The sequence below is a fragment of the Delphinus delphis genome, chromosome 4 (assembly GCF_949987515.2).
Source record: "Delphinus delphis chromosome 4, mDelDel1.2, whole genome shotgun sequence".
Lineage (NCBI taxonomy): Eukaryota > Metazoa > Chordata > Mammalia > Artiodactyla > Delphinidae > Delphinus > Delphinus delphis.
This window is the reverse complement of record NC_082686.1, coordinates 26,054,565-26,070,644: the sequence shown is the minus strand read 5'-3', so window position 1 is coordinate 26,070,644 and position 16,080 is coordinate 26,054,565. Positions and strand designations below refer to the sequence as shown.

The 16,080-nt window shown below is 37.7% G+C and overlaps 1 protein-coding gene across 2 annotated transcripts in view; it reads left to right on the top strand.

The window, feature by feature from the left end:
* The window catches only part of CXADR (CXADR Ig-like cell adhesion molecule), a 53,431-nt gene extending 46,513 nt beyond the window's left edge, over positions 1–6,918 (top strand). Inside the window, exons 7-8 of one of the 2 annotated variants that reach the window (XM_060010464.1) lie at positions 2,305–2,488; positions 6,182–6,884. In XM_060010464.1, coding sequence (XP_059866447.1) covers positions 2,305–2,488; positions 6,182–6,193 — 196 coding nt within the window. In that variant the 3' untranslated portion in view covers positions 6,194–6,884. Of the gene's footprint in view, positions 1–2,304 lie in introns of both variants that reach the window. The other variant, XM_060010463.1, reaches the window with a different exon arrangement.
* Positions 6,919–16,080: the final 9,162 nt, after the last annotated feature.

The following is a 16,080-nucleotide window of genomic DNA, read 5'->3' as shown; positions in this document are numbered from 1 at the left end:
ATCTCCAAAATATACAAACAGCTCATGCAGCTCAATATCAAAAAAACAAACAGCCCAATCCAGAAATAGGCGGAAGACCTAAATAGACATTTCTCCAAAGACATACAGATGGCCAAGAAACACATGAAAAGATGCTCAACATCACAAATCATTAGAGAAATGCAAATCAAAACCACAGTGAGGTATCACCTCACACTGGTCAGAATGGCCATCATCAAAAAAAACCTATAAACAATAAATGCTGGAGAGGGTGTGGAGAAAAGGGAACCCTCTTGCACTGCTGGTGGGAATGTAAATTGATATAGCCACTATGGAGAACAGTATGGAGGGTCCTTAAAAAACTAAAAATAGAACTACCATATGACCCAGCAATCCCACTACTGGGGATATACCCTGAGAAAACCATAATTCAAAAGGAGTCATGTACCAAAATATTAATTGCAGCTCTCTTTACAATAGCCAGGACATGGAAGCAACCTAAGTGTCCATCAACAGATGGATGGATAAAGAAGATGTGGCACATGTATACAACAGAATATTACTCAGCCATAAAAAGAAACGAAATTGAGTTATTTGTAGTGAGGTGGATGGACCTAGAGTCTGTCATACAGAGTGAAGTAAGTCAGAAAGAGAAAAACAAATACTGTATGCTAACACATATATGTGGAACAACAACAACAAAAGGTTCTGATGAACCTAGGGGCAGGACAGGAATAAAGACGCAGATGTAGAGAATGGACTTGAGGACACGGAGGGGGAAGGGTAAGCTGAGAGGAAGTGAGAGAGTAGCATGGGCATATATACACTACCAAATACAAGATAGCTAGTAGGAAACAGCTGCATGGCACGGAGAGATCAGCTGAAAGCTTTGTGACCACCTAGACGGGTGGGACAGGGAGAGTGGGAGGGAGGCTCAAGAGGAAGAGGATATGGGGATATATGTATACATATAGCTGATTCCCTTTGTTGTACAGCAGAAACTAACATAACGTTGTAAAACAATTATACTCCAATAAAGATGTGAAAGGAAAAAAAGTACAGGCATAAAGGTTTCAAAAAATGGAGCTGTTGGGCTTCCCTGGTGGCGCAGTGGTTGAGAGTCCGCCTGCCGATGCAGGGGACGCGGGTTCGTGCCCCGGTCCGGGAAGATCCCACATGCCGCGGAGCGGCTGGGCCCATGAGCCATGGCCGCTGAGCCTGCGCGTCCGGAGCCTGTGCTCCGCAACGGGAGAGGCCGCAACGGTGAGAGGCCCGCGTACTGCAAAAAAATAAATAAATAAATAACAATCCCATGCTCTGTAGATTAGCTGTATAGAGAAATCAAACCTTAACATCTCCATTTTCTTTTTTTTTTCTTTGTGGTACGCGGGCCTCTCACCGTTGCGGCCTCTCCCGTTGCGGAGCACAGGCTCCGGACGCGCAGGCTCAGCGGCCATGGCTCATGGGCCCAGCCGCTCCGCGGCATGTGGGATCTTCCCGGACCGGGGCACGAACCCGCGTCCCCTGCATCGGCAGGCGGACTCTCAACCACTGCGCCGCCAGGGAAGCCCTGGGTGTTTTTTTTTTAAAGATCTGATTGTATCAAGTGACATAGGTAGTTAATAGAACTATGGGTAATGTGATTTTCTTTTATTTTTTAAATATTCTAAACCAGTAGATCTTAACTAGAAGTACACATTGGATTATAGAACTTGTAAAAATAACATATGACCAAAGTAACACCCAGAAAATTGACATTTGGTGGGTCTGGGCACTTTTATTTTTTAAATGCACAGAAGTAACTCAGATATATATTCTATGTCAGTGCTTAGTGTGAAAATTCTTATGCCTAATTCTCAGTTTTTGCAAACTTCAGTCTGCTAAGTTTTCAGCTAAAGTCTTAGATGAGTACCTTTCATAATAAAAAGGATATTTTGTCTTGTTCTTTTTTTGGTAGAAATATCTGCAGGTGTTAGGGCTTTATTGACTATAGAGTGTTACATGACTGTAACCAGGTTATCTTGATCAGTGATACTAGAACATGAAAATATTTGAAGTTTGTTCTTTGCAAGACAGCATTATAGAATAGCACATTTTTGTAAAAAACACATTTCATTGTGAAGATAGAAACTGTAAATGATAAATTTGGCACAGATACACAGTTATGACATTATGCCTTATTGTGCTTGTTTTTTGTGTGTCACACACGATTTTATGTACTTAACGCTTAAGTAGAGGCTCTTCCCTACCCATGATTCATAGCTTACATATTGTAGGTTTTTAGAAATTTGTTCTTTGAACGGGTATTGGGATCTTTATTTCTAGGGAAGACGTGCCTCCTCCAAAGAGCCGTACGTCCACTGCCAGAAGCTACCTCGGCAGCAATCATTCGTCCCTGGGATCCATGTCCCCTTCCAACATGGAGGGGTATTCCAAGACTCAGTATAACCAAGTGCCAAGCGAAGACTTCGAGCGCGATCCTCAGAGTGCGACGCTCCCAACTGCTAAGGTAGCTGCCCCTAATCTCAGTAGGATGGGAGCGGTGCCCGTGATGATTCCAGCACAGAGCAAGGACGGGTCCATAGTATAGAGCCTCTGTACCCTTCATCTGTGCTCTCCTCTTGAGATGTGAACACCTGTTTTAATTTTTGCTACCAGCCTCAAAAAAAACATATATATATATATATATATAAAGTTAACCAAAAACTGTAAGAATAATACTTCAAAAAGTTTTGTTTGGTTATATTGAAATAGTAAAGGCATTAAAGTTCTAAGGACAAATTCACCATCTAAATAATATTTCCTTTAAGAGCTTGACTTTATAGGTTTCTGACTATCAATACTTAAGTCAGCTGTGGCACTTTGAATATGAAATCATAGGTGAAGAAATAAATTGGTGAACTTACATGCATACCAAGTTGATACTTGAATCATCTGAAAGTGGTACTTTATAATTTCTGTTATTTTTATATTGCTTTTTTCAATTAATTTATGACCCCCCCCCGCCAAAATTGGTAAAGAAAGATTCATGGCAAAAATACTCACGTAGATTTATGTTTGTTTTTGGTTTTGCTTCTTTGAAAAGTCTAAATGTGTTTGACGAGTCTCTAATAACTAGAAAACAGTACTAGAAGTCACTAGTTCTGAGTAATTCATAAACCTTGTGTATGAAATGACTTAAGTATTTAATTGCTAGATTGCTGTGGGCAGCAGGGACGTAGTAAGCTCTTTTGTATGCTAAAATAAAGGAGCATTTATCTGATTCATTTAGAAAATTTGCTGTCAGCTACATATAGCGATGACACTAGTGGTGCAGTTGTGAGGATGAATTTTGTTGATTAATGTTCCAATGCCCTGAGGCCTGTGGTGGTCTTCAGAACAGTGACCTGCTATCAAGGAAGTGTAGTATTTTGCAATTCCCAAGTAAATGCTCGTCCTCAACTTTACGTGATATTTTTCTAAAAAGAAAAGATTATAACTCATTTATTATTTGACAATTACAGATTGTAATTCCGTAATTATTGGTTCTAAATTTTAATTTTTTTTTCCTGGTTCAGTGTTTTGTTTTTGTGATGGTGTTGTACATTATATGTTCTAGAAATGTAATCTTAAATTACCCTCTTGAATGCAGTTCCTGGAGGATACTTTCTTCATAGACTTAGAATACACTTTAAACTAGTAAGTGTCCTCTATCAATTCTGTTTCAGACTTGGGAGGATGTACAGTTGCTATTGTATGGCCAGCATGTCTTGTGTAGTTGCAGAAAATCAAGCTGAGCTTTGAAAAGTTTGTCTTAGTTTTGTGGAAGTGACTTAATCTTAAAAAAAAAGAAAAAAAAAGAAAAAAAAAAAAGAAGAGAGAAATGAAAAGGAATAAAAGGAATACTCCTACCTGCCAAATGTGTTAAGTACTGTTTTAGTAGATGAAAGTGAATTTATTGTACTTTCCTTAAGATTGTGAGGGAGTGTGGATTGAGTAGAATGAGCCAGCAGTTTCTTCATAGTAATACGGTCTGCAGTAACTTATTTCACTAGCTCTGATACCTTTTCCCTAGATTTTAGTAGGGAGTTGGTTTCTTTTCATCTCTTTGGGTGCTGTGGTGGTAAATGCTACATTATAAATTAATGTTGGCATGAATTTATTCTTAGGCAGAGTATTGTATACACTTTTTAATGGTAAATTGAAGCTGAATGTGTAATGGATTCGTGTATAGTTTTACATATTTGGAAGCATTTTAAAAATAGGTTTTTAACATTACATAATATTGCTTTTACTCTTGTGTTAACGTTTTCATCTGTGCCTTTTGGGTAATTTAGTTTTTATTATGAATTTCTGGTGCCTATGAGCTAGCTATCGCCTGAAAGGTGCTTAGAGGTGAAGGTACTGTTCCTAAAAATGCATCACTGTGATACCTTTCTATCCTCATACTTTCAGTCTTGCCTCTTTTCTGATCTTTCTGGATGCAAGTTAACTGATTGTGTGACTCATAAAGTTTTTAAAATTTCAACATCCCTTACACTCTTTTGACTGTGTTTCTGATTTTATAATAACTGTTTTTGAATACCAGGCCTCTGGTCTGTTTCATATGAATAAAATTTATGATATTATACAAATAAACAGCAGAGCACAGACATTACTAATAAAAATTTTGGTCCTTTCTAGTCCCAGTTTTCATATAATGAAAATTATGCTATCAATCTAAGTAGAAATTACTACAAAAGGTGGACATATGTAAGGCTTTCCTTTCCTTAGACTTCATAGTTAGTCTAGGATTTGGTTATAAGTAAATCGGAATCTCTTCCAGAAATGCTTCCTTCCAGGTCAGGGTCATTACCAGCTACAGCCTGAGAAATCAAGCTTGGAAAAAAAAACTACTGTTGTGACCTGAAGAGACCTACTGGATGTGGTTGAGTTTAGAGGACAGAACTCAGTTTTAGGCTTATGTCTCCAGCTACTCATTGTAAATTTCAGTGAATCCAAAAGTCAAATAGCACTGATAACTTCCTAAATAATTCTCAGTGGTAGTTTCTGGTGAACTAGAGATCAAGTATTTGTTCTAGAATTACTATTGGTAATCATCAAGCAAGTCAACAAAAAATCGTTATTCAAGCATTTCCACTAGTAGCCAAACATCAGTCAAGGACGGCACTGAACCTTCAAAGCAAAACTCTTCCATTCTACTTTATACCTAAGAGACTTGACACCATCTTTCTGAGTTATGCAGGATAACTTCAAAAGAAATATCATAGAGGACGTAATTCTGTGCTTTGCATATGTAGATTACAGGTTTCTTTTTCTTATGGCAACCTTACTAATATTTCCCTGTTAGAAGGCCAAAAACAAAAACCTTATTGATAAACGGGCCAAATTACTTTTTTAAATTTGGGCTATCTGCCGGGAAGTTGTTACAATGGAAACACAGACTGTGTCTTAGGGGGAGGTTAATTCAAGAAACACAATTAGATTATTGGTATGAATTAATACCTGGTTTTTATTGAAAAGATAATTTTTAGGATTGAGTTCTGGAAATTTGGAGCAAGTGAAGGGGCAAATAAACATTTTGATTAAATATGAAAAGAACTCACTGCATGAAGTTGGATGTCAAATTCTGTAATGTTTGGCTTCTTAACTATTCTCTGTCTTTCTGTGTGCGTGCAGCTTGTAAATCTGAAGTTATATGAACGTTTAAAGTTTTTTTTTCTAATCTTGTTCCATCTCCACAGTGTTTAGGGCTTTCAGATGCCTTATTCCAGTGTGAACAGAAAAAGTCCTTATTTTTTTGTGGTTACTGCTTTGATGTGTCATGTAAGGAGTAGTTTGTAGAAAACGTTGGCATACTTTTAACTTTTTAGTGGCTTGTGACATTATATATTATATATATGTATATATATCTTTATAATATTCCTGTGTTTAGTAGTATAAATGTTCTGGGCAAGTTTTCATATTTCAAATGCCTTTGGATATTCTTGCAATACAGGCAACGTGTTCTGTAGTTAGATTTTTTTTACTCATTTGACACTAAAATGGTCTATAACTGAGCACAAATTCTACCTAATAGAAGCAGGAAAGAATAATAAATAAACTGATGAATTGTGGTTCTGTTTATCTTATGGATGGTAACACCAGCGAATATTGGCTACATCTGGCTTCTCACTGTTCATTAAAATCCAGTTTTATAAAATACCCTATTTTGTAATTTCAGAGTGTGGTGTGAATATCGGTTGGATTTGGTTTTGGTACTGAACACTAAAAGCTCCAAAGAACTCTGTTTTCTACTAACTTAATGACACAAGTGTTAAGAGAACCACAATTCACTGATTTTCATCCCTAACTGTGGATTTCTGTGACAAATACACTTGTACTACTGAGAAGTAATATTTTGACACTTCATATATGCAAGTAGAGAATTGATAGTGTCAGTTTCAAAAATGATTTTTTGTATTTCAAGTTTCTGGCTTAAATATCCAATGGTGCAGATTTTGACATTTGTAAGAACAAAATTTGGTTTTAAAAAAAGCCAAAAACTTGCTCTGGTTTTGTGACCTTGTGTACCTTTAAAAAAAATAAAATCAAGAAAGTAGTTTTCTGCCTCGTGGTGTGGCTTCATAAGCTTCATTATACTCTTCCTCCCTGCTTTTCTGAGCCAGGGTTTCCTTCTCCCCTCTCCTTTGCATCTTTTATTAAACAAAGTAAAGATCAGAACAATAACATCAATGAAAACATATCAAACATATTTATAGAAATTTCTCCAGTCCTGTGCATCTATATGACAGTAAATAACATAATGTATCTGGGGTTGAAACCTCCAAAGTTATCGTGTCACTATTTACAGCGTAAATTCAAGAGTTTTTCAGATGAATTAAAAATGTGCGTACATATATGTATTAAATACACACATCTAGTTATACTTTAAAGCTATTTTCATTGACTCTAAGTGTTGATTTCAGAAAAAAAAACAGGATGGGGTTAGCAGTGCTTTTGTAAGAAGGTATTTTGAGAAATATTTTGTTTACACTACAGTTTCTCAACCTTGGCACTTTTAACATTTTGGGATGGATGATTCTTGGTTGTGGGAGACATCCTGTGCATTGCAGGATGTTTAGTAGCATCGCTGGCCTTTACCTACTAGGTGCCAGTAGCTCTTGCCCTCCTTCCTCCAGATGTGACAACCAAAAATGTCTCCAGTGTTGCCAAATAGCCACTGGGGTGGGGGGCAAAACTGCCCCTAGTTGAGAACCAGTGGTTTATACTAATGTGAAGTTTTCTACTCGGAGGTTAAAAGAAGAGCATAGGCTTTGGAGTCAGACATATCTGAATACCACTTATTACTAGATGCTTTACTTAGCTTCGGTTTCCTGGTGCTTGAAATGGGGATAAAAATACCTACATCACAGGGGATGTTGGAGGATTTTAAAGAGATAGAATTGATATAATGAAAATTCTTTGCATTTGTCCCTGTTTGCTGGGATGCTGATAGTGGTACACAGATTTTCAAAGAATCAAGATTACAATAAAATATGCTAACAAACTACTAAGTATAATTTAATGCCTTTAATTTAGATCATATTTTAATCATGAAGTTCTAAAGGCCAGATCATATTTCTGGTTAATTAAGTACCAAATGACAAAACTGTTGAAATTGAGTCAAAATTGAATATAAAACAATCTGTTGTTAAATATTGATTAAAAAATGGTTTTAAGTCTATGTCATAAACAAATGTAGTTTCTAAATGCAGTAAAGGCAGCTGAAAAGATCAGGAAGCCAGTGCTAGGAATTCAGCTCAATATTTCTTGCTGATATTTCTGCAGTATAAATCAAATGGGATTTGTTGTTTTGTTACTTAAATGATGTTTCTAAATTTTATAACTATTTATAGGAGAAAAAATTGTCCTAAGGTAACTGCAGAAAAAGAATTTCTGAAGTTAATGAAGAACTGAGAAATAAATTTCAGTCTAGTTAATCAAGGGCTTGATCAGTATGCTTCTCGTTTCACTGCTGAGCTAGGAAATTCTAACTCTAATGGAGAATGAGAGAGGTGGGAGGAGATACAGGAAATTACAGAGGGAAAAACCTGATGTCAGCCCTCAACAAAGTGCTAGAAGCAGTCGTGATCTTGTCTTTCCCCAAGTCATTCATTGTCCACAGTCCCAGTGGATTAGTTGTTTTAAAATGTAAATCTGATCATATTAAAAACCAGATCATCTTAACCTGACACAGAAGGTCTCTGATGACCATTCTATTTCTCTGTGGTTTATTTTTTACACACCTCTAGGTGCACCTTTGTGATAGCCATACTCCATAGCTAAGGGGCTGTGGTCTCATACCTTTGTGAACATGCAATTTCCTCAGCCAGAGAGGAACCCATCGTTGTTTACCTGACCAGTGCCCTGCAGGTGTCAGTCCAAACTCTGTCTCCTTGGAATCATTTTTCCTATTCTCACCCCCGCCCCTCACTCAAGTTAAATTAGGGGTGCATTTGGGCCCTCTACATTGTATGGGTCTTTATGGCACAAAAACGTTTTGCATTCTAATTGTTTAACATTCTTAATTGACCTCCTTGATGAGTTTGAAGCTGGTTCATTCACCTTTATCCCCAGTTCCTAACTCTGACTTGCATATTGCTCAGTAAATGCTGAATGAATTTTTAGAAGGGACATTATGGGCATCAGGAGCAAGTGTGCATTTATCAAGTGTGTGTCATGTGTTCTGCAAGACAACGGGCCTGCTTTCTTCCAAGAAGGCAGTATCAAGAGAAAAAGGGTGAGTGTGTATGGGTGTTAAGGGAAAATTCTGCACAGGGCTTAAAAAGTTAACTTGCACAAATAAAGACTGGGTGACCTGACTCAATAGGACCCAACACAGAAACAAACCTAATTATTATGCAAACCTAGAGAAGTGGAGAAGCATTGGAGAAATAAGCTTCTAAAATCCTCCTCAGAGATTCTGAGTAGGTTTGGGGTAAGATCAGTGTTTCTCTCCCAGGTTATTTCAATAATCATCTAAACTTGGGAACCTCTGAATTGTTTAGGAAACCCTGTGTAGACAACTGGTGTCCATGCTAAGTCACTAGTAGGTAGAATGTTTTTTCTTGGACCTCACAAACTTTCAGAAATATTTGAGTACACCTTTAGTGAGGCCAAAAAACTTACATGCTTAGATATAATTGCCTAATTTGAATATAGTAATATTTCAGAATTTTTAGGGAGACCTGCTTTGATAGATAAAACACCATATCTTGGAAGATTTTAATTTTTAAAAAATGACATAATGTCAGTTGTTTTCAAGTCTTTTAAAATGATTAGTCTCCTGAAGAGACTAGTCATTTATAATTAATTCTGTGTATAATTGTATTAGTTTGCTAGGGCTACCATAACAAAGTACCACAAATTGGGTGGTTTAAAAAACAAATTCAGGGCTTCTTTGGTGGCTCAGTGGTTGAGAGTCCACCTGCCGATGCAGGGGAGACGGGTTCGTACCCCGGTCCGGGAAGATGCCGCATGCTGTGGAGTGGCTGGGCCCGTGAGCCATCGCCGCTGAGCCTGCACGTCTGGAGCCTGTGCTCCGCAACGGGAGAGGCCACAACAGTGAGAGGCCACAACAGTGAGAGGCCCGCATACCGCAAAAAAAAAAAAAAAAAAAAAAAATTTACTGTCTCACAGTTCTGGAGGCTGAAGGTCTGAGATCAAGGTGATGGTAGGGTTGGTTCCTTTTTTTTTTTTTAATTGAAGTGTAGTCAGTTGATTTACAATATTAGTTTCAGGTGTACAACATAGTGATTCATATTTTTATAGATTATACTCCATTTAAAGTTGTTATAAAATAATGGCTATATTTCCCTGTGCTGTGCAATATATACTCGTAGCTTATTTTGTACATAGTAGTTGGTACCTCTCAATCCCATACCCCTATCTTCCCGTTGTCCCTCTCTCCACTGGTAACTACAAGTTTGCTTTCTATATTTGTGAGTCTGTTTTTGTTTTGCATATACATTCATTTGTATTATTTTTTGATTCCACATATAAGTGATATCATACAGTGTTTGTCTTCCTCTGACTTACCTCACCAAGCATAATATTCTCTAGGTCCATCCACTTTGCTGCAAATGGCAGAATTTCACTCTTTTTTATGGATGAGCAGTATTCCATTATATATTTGTGTGTGTGTGTGTGTGTGTGTGTGTGTGTGTGTGTGTTATATAGATGCTATATATATATATATGTATGTATATCACATCTTAATCCAATCATCTGTTGATGGGCACTTGGGTTGCTTCCATTTCTTGGCTATTGTAATAGTGCTACTGTGAACATTGGGGTACATTTATCTTTTCAAATTAGTGTTTTCATTTTTTTCTGGCTGTATACCCAGGAGTGGAATTGCTGGATCATATGGTAATTCTATTTTTAGTTTTTTGAGGAGCCTCCATACTGTTCTCCATAGTAGCTGCATCAATTTACACTCCCACCAACAGTGCAAGAGGGTTCCCTCTTCTCCACATCCTCCCCAACATTAATTTGTAGACTTTTCAATGATAGCCGTTCTGACAGGTGTGAAGAGATGTTCTGGTTGTGATTTGCATTTCTGATGATTGGTGATGACCATTTTTTCATGTGCACTTTTGGCCATTCGTATGTCTTTGGAAAAGTGCCTATTCAGGTTTTCTGCCTATTTTTTAATCAGATTGTTTGTCTTTTTGATATCGAGTTGTATGAACTATTTATATATTTTGGATATTAACTCCTTATTCTTCTTACTGTTTGCAAGTGTTTCTCCCATTTAGTAGGATGTCTTTTTGTTTTGTCAGTGGTTTTCTTTGCTGTGCAAAAGCTTTTAAGTTTAATTAGGTCCCATTTGTTTATTTTTATTTTTGTTTCCTTTGCCTTAGGTGATAGATCCAACAAAATACTGCTACAATTTGTGTCAAAGAGTGTTCTGCCTATGTTTAGGAATTTAATGGTTTCTGGTCTTATATTTAGGTTTCTAATCCATTTTTAGTTTAGTTTTGTATATGGTGTGAGAAAATGTTCTAGTTTCCTTCTTTTACATGTACCTGTCCAGTTTTCCCAGCACCACTTCTGGAAGAGACTGTCTTTTCTCCATTGTGTATTCTTGCCTCCTTTGTCACAGAGTAATTGACCATAGGTGTGTGTGTTTATTTCTGGGCTTTCTATCCTGTTCATTGATCTATGTATCTGTTTTTATGCCAGTGCCATACTGTTTTGATTACTGTAGCTTTGTAGTATAGTCTAAAATCAGTGAGCATGATTCCTGCAGCTTTGTTCCTTTCCCTCAAGGTTGCTTTGGCTATTGGGGATCTTTTGTGGTTCCATATAAATTTTCAGATTATTTGTTCTAGTTCTGTAAAAAAATATCATGGGTATTTTGATAGGTATTGCACTGAACTGGTAGATTGCCTTGGGTAGTATGGACATTTTAACAATATTAATTTTTCCAATCCATGAACATGGAATTTCTTTTCATTTAATTGTATTATTTTCAATTTCCTTCATCATTGTCTTACAGTTTTCAGAGTATAGGTCTGTCATCTCCTTGGTTAAGTTTATTTCCAGGTATCTTATTCTTTTTGATGCAGTTGTAAATGGAATTGTTTTCTTGAATTCTCTTTGTGATAGTTCATTGTTAGTGTATAGAAAAACAACAGATTTCTGATATTAATCTTGTATCCTGCAACTTTAGTGAATTTATTTATTAGTTCTAGTAGTTTTTTTGGTGGAGGGGGTTGGTTCCTTCTGAGCGTTGTGAGGGAAGTTCTCTCTCGTTGGCTTGTAGATGGCTGTCTTCTCTCTGTGTCACTTCATGTCACCTTCCCTCAGTGTGTGTCTATCTCTGTGTCCTATTTTCCCTTTTTATAAGGACACCAGTCATATTGGACGAGGACCCACCCTAATGACCTCATTTTAACTAATTGTATCTTCAACAACCCTATTTCCAAATAAGGTTACGTTCTCAGATACTGGAGATTAGAACTGCAGCATAGGAATTTGGGTACACACAATTCAATCCATAACAGAAATGATGATTGGAAACTGTGAAGCAGGACTAATAAATAAAATAGAGAAAGTTAGTATGGAATACATTCCCAAAGAGGTTTTTTTGCTTAGTTGGTACAATAAAAATAGCAGCACCTGAGTAACTATGCCAATATAGTTATTTCATGGTTCTCAGTCTCCCCCATCCTTACCCTCAGGAGTATACTATTGTTATTTCAAATATGCAGTGACCATAATACACTATTAACCTCACATCTGCTTGTCAAGTGAAAAAGTAGTTGATGAAATGATTATGGATTGTCTTCTTAAGAATCTTGCTGAAAAGATGAAACTATTTTTCCAGGGAAACAGTTTTTAAAGTTCTGTATTTCAAATTGTTTATATAATATTTGTGAAATGAATGGTTTTTTTTTTACTGTTTCAAATATTAACCTCTATACTCCTTCTCCATAACAGTAAAATGAGGATAATAGCATCTATCTCATGGAATGGTTCTGGGAATGATAAAGTAATAACATGTCAAGCACTTAGGCTGGCACATGTCAGTGCTCTGTAAGCACTGGTTGGTGTCATCATCATCATTGTTATTGTGTTATAATAGCAATATTTGCCTCATATCTTACAGGATTAGGGGACTATATCCCAGTTTTCCCAAGACAGTTCTGTCTTATGCCTGTTATCTCACTGTAATTACAACAGCAATAGACCTTTGGCTCTAGAGTGGCTCAGATTGGACAGTAAGATCTGTGGTTACCCTAACTTTGGGGTTTATAGAGTCGTAATGATCTAGTACTTGGCATGAAGAAAGTAAAATATTTCACCCAAATGACATCACTACCAAAAACCTTTCTGTTTTGTTTCTCTTCTAGTATATTTAAGTATATGTATTATTTTTAAAGTGAATGTCCTCTGTTAGTTTCTTTTATCAACTTGGTGTTGAATCATACTTGTATATGTATCTTAGCAATTGTTAGAAGTATTTGTATATATCCATTTTAATAGCTGCAAGATGTTTTATTAAGTTGATGTTCCATAATTCATTTTTTTCTTATTTGTGGACCTAGAGGCTTCCAATTTTCTGTTATATGGTAATATTGCTTCCTAGAGTTTTTTTCCCATTCTTTTGAGGTATTTCAGAGCACAGGTATTAAAGCAGTGGGTTGTTAGGGCAGATTAAGTTGTGGGATTTAAGTGAAAGCACTATGAAGTTGTTTCTTACATACACAACATTTCACAAGCTACTTTTTGTGGATGCAGTGATCTCTAAACTACAATTTGAGGAGACTGGTAAAGAGAAAAAGTGAAGTTCTGGCCTTTTTAAGCCAAAGGCATGTGAATTAATATGTTAAATCTACAAAAGAGAGTGCGATCACTCAGGAAAGAGTGTTTAGAATGAGAAGAGGACCCGAGTCAGCCCTCTGGGTCACAAAAGAAAGAAAGAAACCATTCTCGGAGTGAAGTCACTCATGATGCAGACCAGTTCTGGTGGAACAGTTGTGCCAGTCCTTAGTTCCATAGATTGAAGCGCGGTTGAGAGCTAAGGAAGATCTAGAAACATAGTATGCAAAACATGCCTCACTGAGATTAAATCCTACAGAGTCCAAATTATATAAAAGATGAAATGGCTATTGTTTGTCTCCCCATAAGATTCCCACCAGCTCTTGAGACGTCTGATTCACAAGACGCAATTTGAAAACTATACTAGACTATTCTTTCAATATTCTTGGCCATGAAGGGAAGGAGGAAGCCAGAGGAAACAGCAACTAGAGTGGGGCAAAGGTTAGCTTGTTTGTGAGGATGGGAGAGACTTGAGGCTGTGGAGAAGGGGCCTGGAAAGAGGAAGGAGCCAAAACGGAATGTGGGCGGGATTAACTTGAAGAGGGCAAGGAGAACATCTTCCCCAGAGGTTGAGGGGGAAAGTCAGTGAGGTTGGGGGCAGATTTAATAGGTTTGTGGTTGTGTGGACGGGATATCATTAAATGATCTCACTTTCCTCCAGGAAGTAGAGGTGAGGTCATACTCTAGGAACATGGGGGGCAGGTAGCTAGGTAGTAAGAGGACTGAGGGAAGAGGTGAAACTAGGAAATTTCGGGTGCAGCATGGGAGAGAGAAGAAGCTAACACACAGAAAAGGAACCCTGAATGGTCCTGAGAGGGCAGATGAGGCTTGGATCATGACTGTATGCCTGGCCTGTTTAGCATCTGGTACTGTAGCTGACTAAAATTAAGTATTCAGTGAAAGCGTGCTTGTATGAATTTATGATTCGTTTCAGTTCTGCTGCTTTTATAAAAAGAAACATTATTTCCCATTCATTTACTACTGCTTGGAGAGGACTTGGAAGCATCTAATCTCAGGAAGACATGAAGAGGTGATGGACCACTTTAGAAAGAAATGACCTACCTGACAATAGAAGCAGGTAGATGACCATTTCTCTACAGTTATCTTTTTCCTAGACAAGAGTTGATTAAAACTCTCCAATTCGAAGTTAATTTTCTTAAAGCTTTAGGTTCACTCCCTTGCTTGAAAGCTTTCTTGGACCTCTAACTCAAAAGTCTAAACTCTAGCCTAGCTTTTGACTTTCATGGCTAGCCCTCCATTACAACACTGACTCTGTGCTTACACTTGCATATATATATGTGTATATATATATATATATATTTTTAAAAATAAGGTTTTATACACACTTGTTTTTTTAATTTAGCAAATCCTCAGATCATTCTGTATATATGTATTATTTATCATTTATCTATCTACCTATCTAAAACAACCTTATTTGTTTTCAAAACTGTATAATACATCAACTTGCTACACTGTAACTTAGCCAATCTCCAATTGACCATTTAAGTTGATCCCATCTTTTTGATATAATGAATTATAAGTAGTATATTTGTATATACATCATTTTTCATATGTGCAAACATATCCTTAAATTTCTAGAAGGGGAGGTACTGAGTAAAGAGTATTTTTTTTTTTTTTTGCGGTACGCGGTGCTCTCAGTGTTGTGGCCTCTCCCGTTGCGGAGCACAGGCTCCAGACGCGCAGGCTCAGCGGCCATGGCTCACAGGCCCAGCCGCTCCGCGGCACGTGGGGTCCTCCCAGATCCGGGCACGAACCCATGTGCCCCGTATCGGCAGGCGGACTCCCAACCACTGCGCCACCAGGGAAGCCCGAGCAAAGAGTATTTTGACAGCTATTATTACAATATCTTCTTAATAAGTGTAGCAGCTCATGCTTGTAGTGGATAAGAGTGCTTATCTCCACCCAAATCCTCACCAATACTCTTATCTGACTTTTTTATCTTTCCTGATCTCTGAGAAGAAAATTTTGTCATGGTTTAAAAGTCTATTTCTGTTTGGTCAGTTGAGCATCTCTTCCTATGTTTAAAAATCATTTGTGTTTTTGAGAACTATGTTCATATGCTTTGCCCATTTTTCTTTATATTACAATTCTGCTAATTTGGAGGAGCTCTTAAATGTTAATAAAATTAGCCCTTTGTGATATGAAATACACCCCCCCCCCTTTTTTTTTCTTTTGCCAGGTTATCCTTTTTCTTTGACTCTGTTTGTGGGCTTACCCTTTTCTGACCACGTAATCCTAATCCTTTCTAAGATGTTCTCCTAACTTCTCCCTTCTTGAGATTGTAACCTCAGAGGAAGCTGAGGGTCACCTGTCTTCATGTATCTGTCTCCTCTCCCTAAGCAGATGGCAGACTTCTCAAAGGTGGAACATGTTTACATCTAAATGATCAACATATAATAGATTCTCAGTGTACTTTGTTGATGATAATAATTGCAGCAGTTCTGGCTACGTTCGTATCAAGTCATTGCCACACGTGTTCCCATCACGGTGTATTTCTTCGTCATTTACCTTTGGTTTCTTTTTTTTTTTTTTTTTTTTGTGGTACACGGGCCTCTCACTGTTGTGGCCTCTCCCGTTGCGGAGCACAGGCTCCGGAGGCGCGGGCTCAGCGGCCATGGCTCACGGGCCCAGCCGCTCCGCGGCATGTGGGATCTTCCCGGACCGGGGCACGAACCCATGTCCCCTGCATCGGCAGGCGGACTCTCAACCACTGCGCCACCAGGGAAGCCC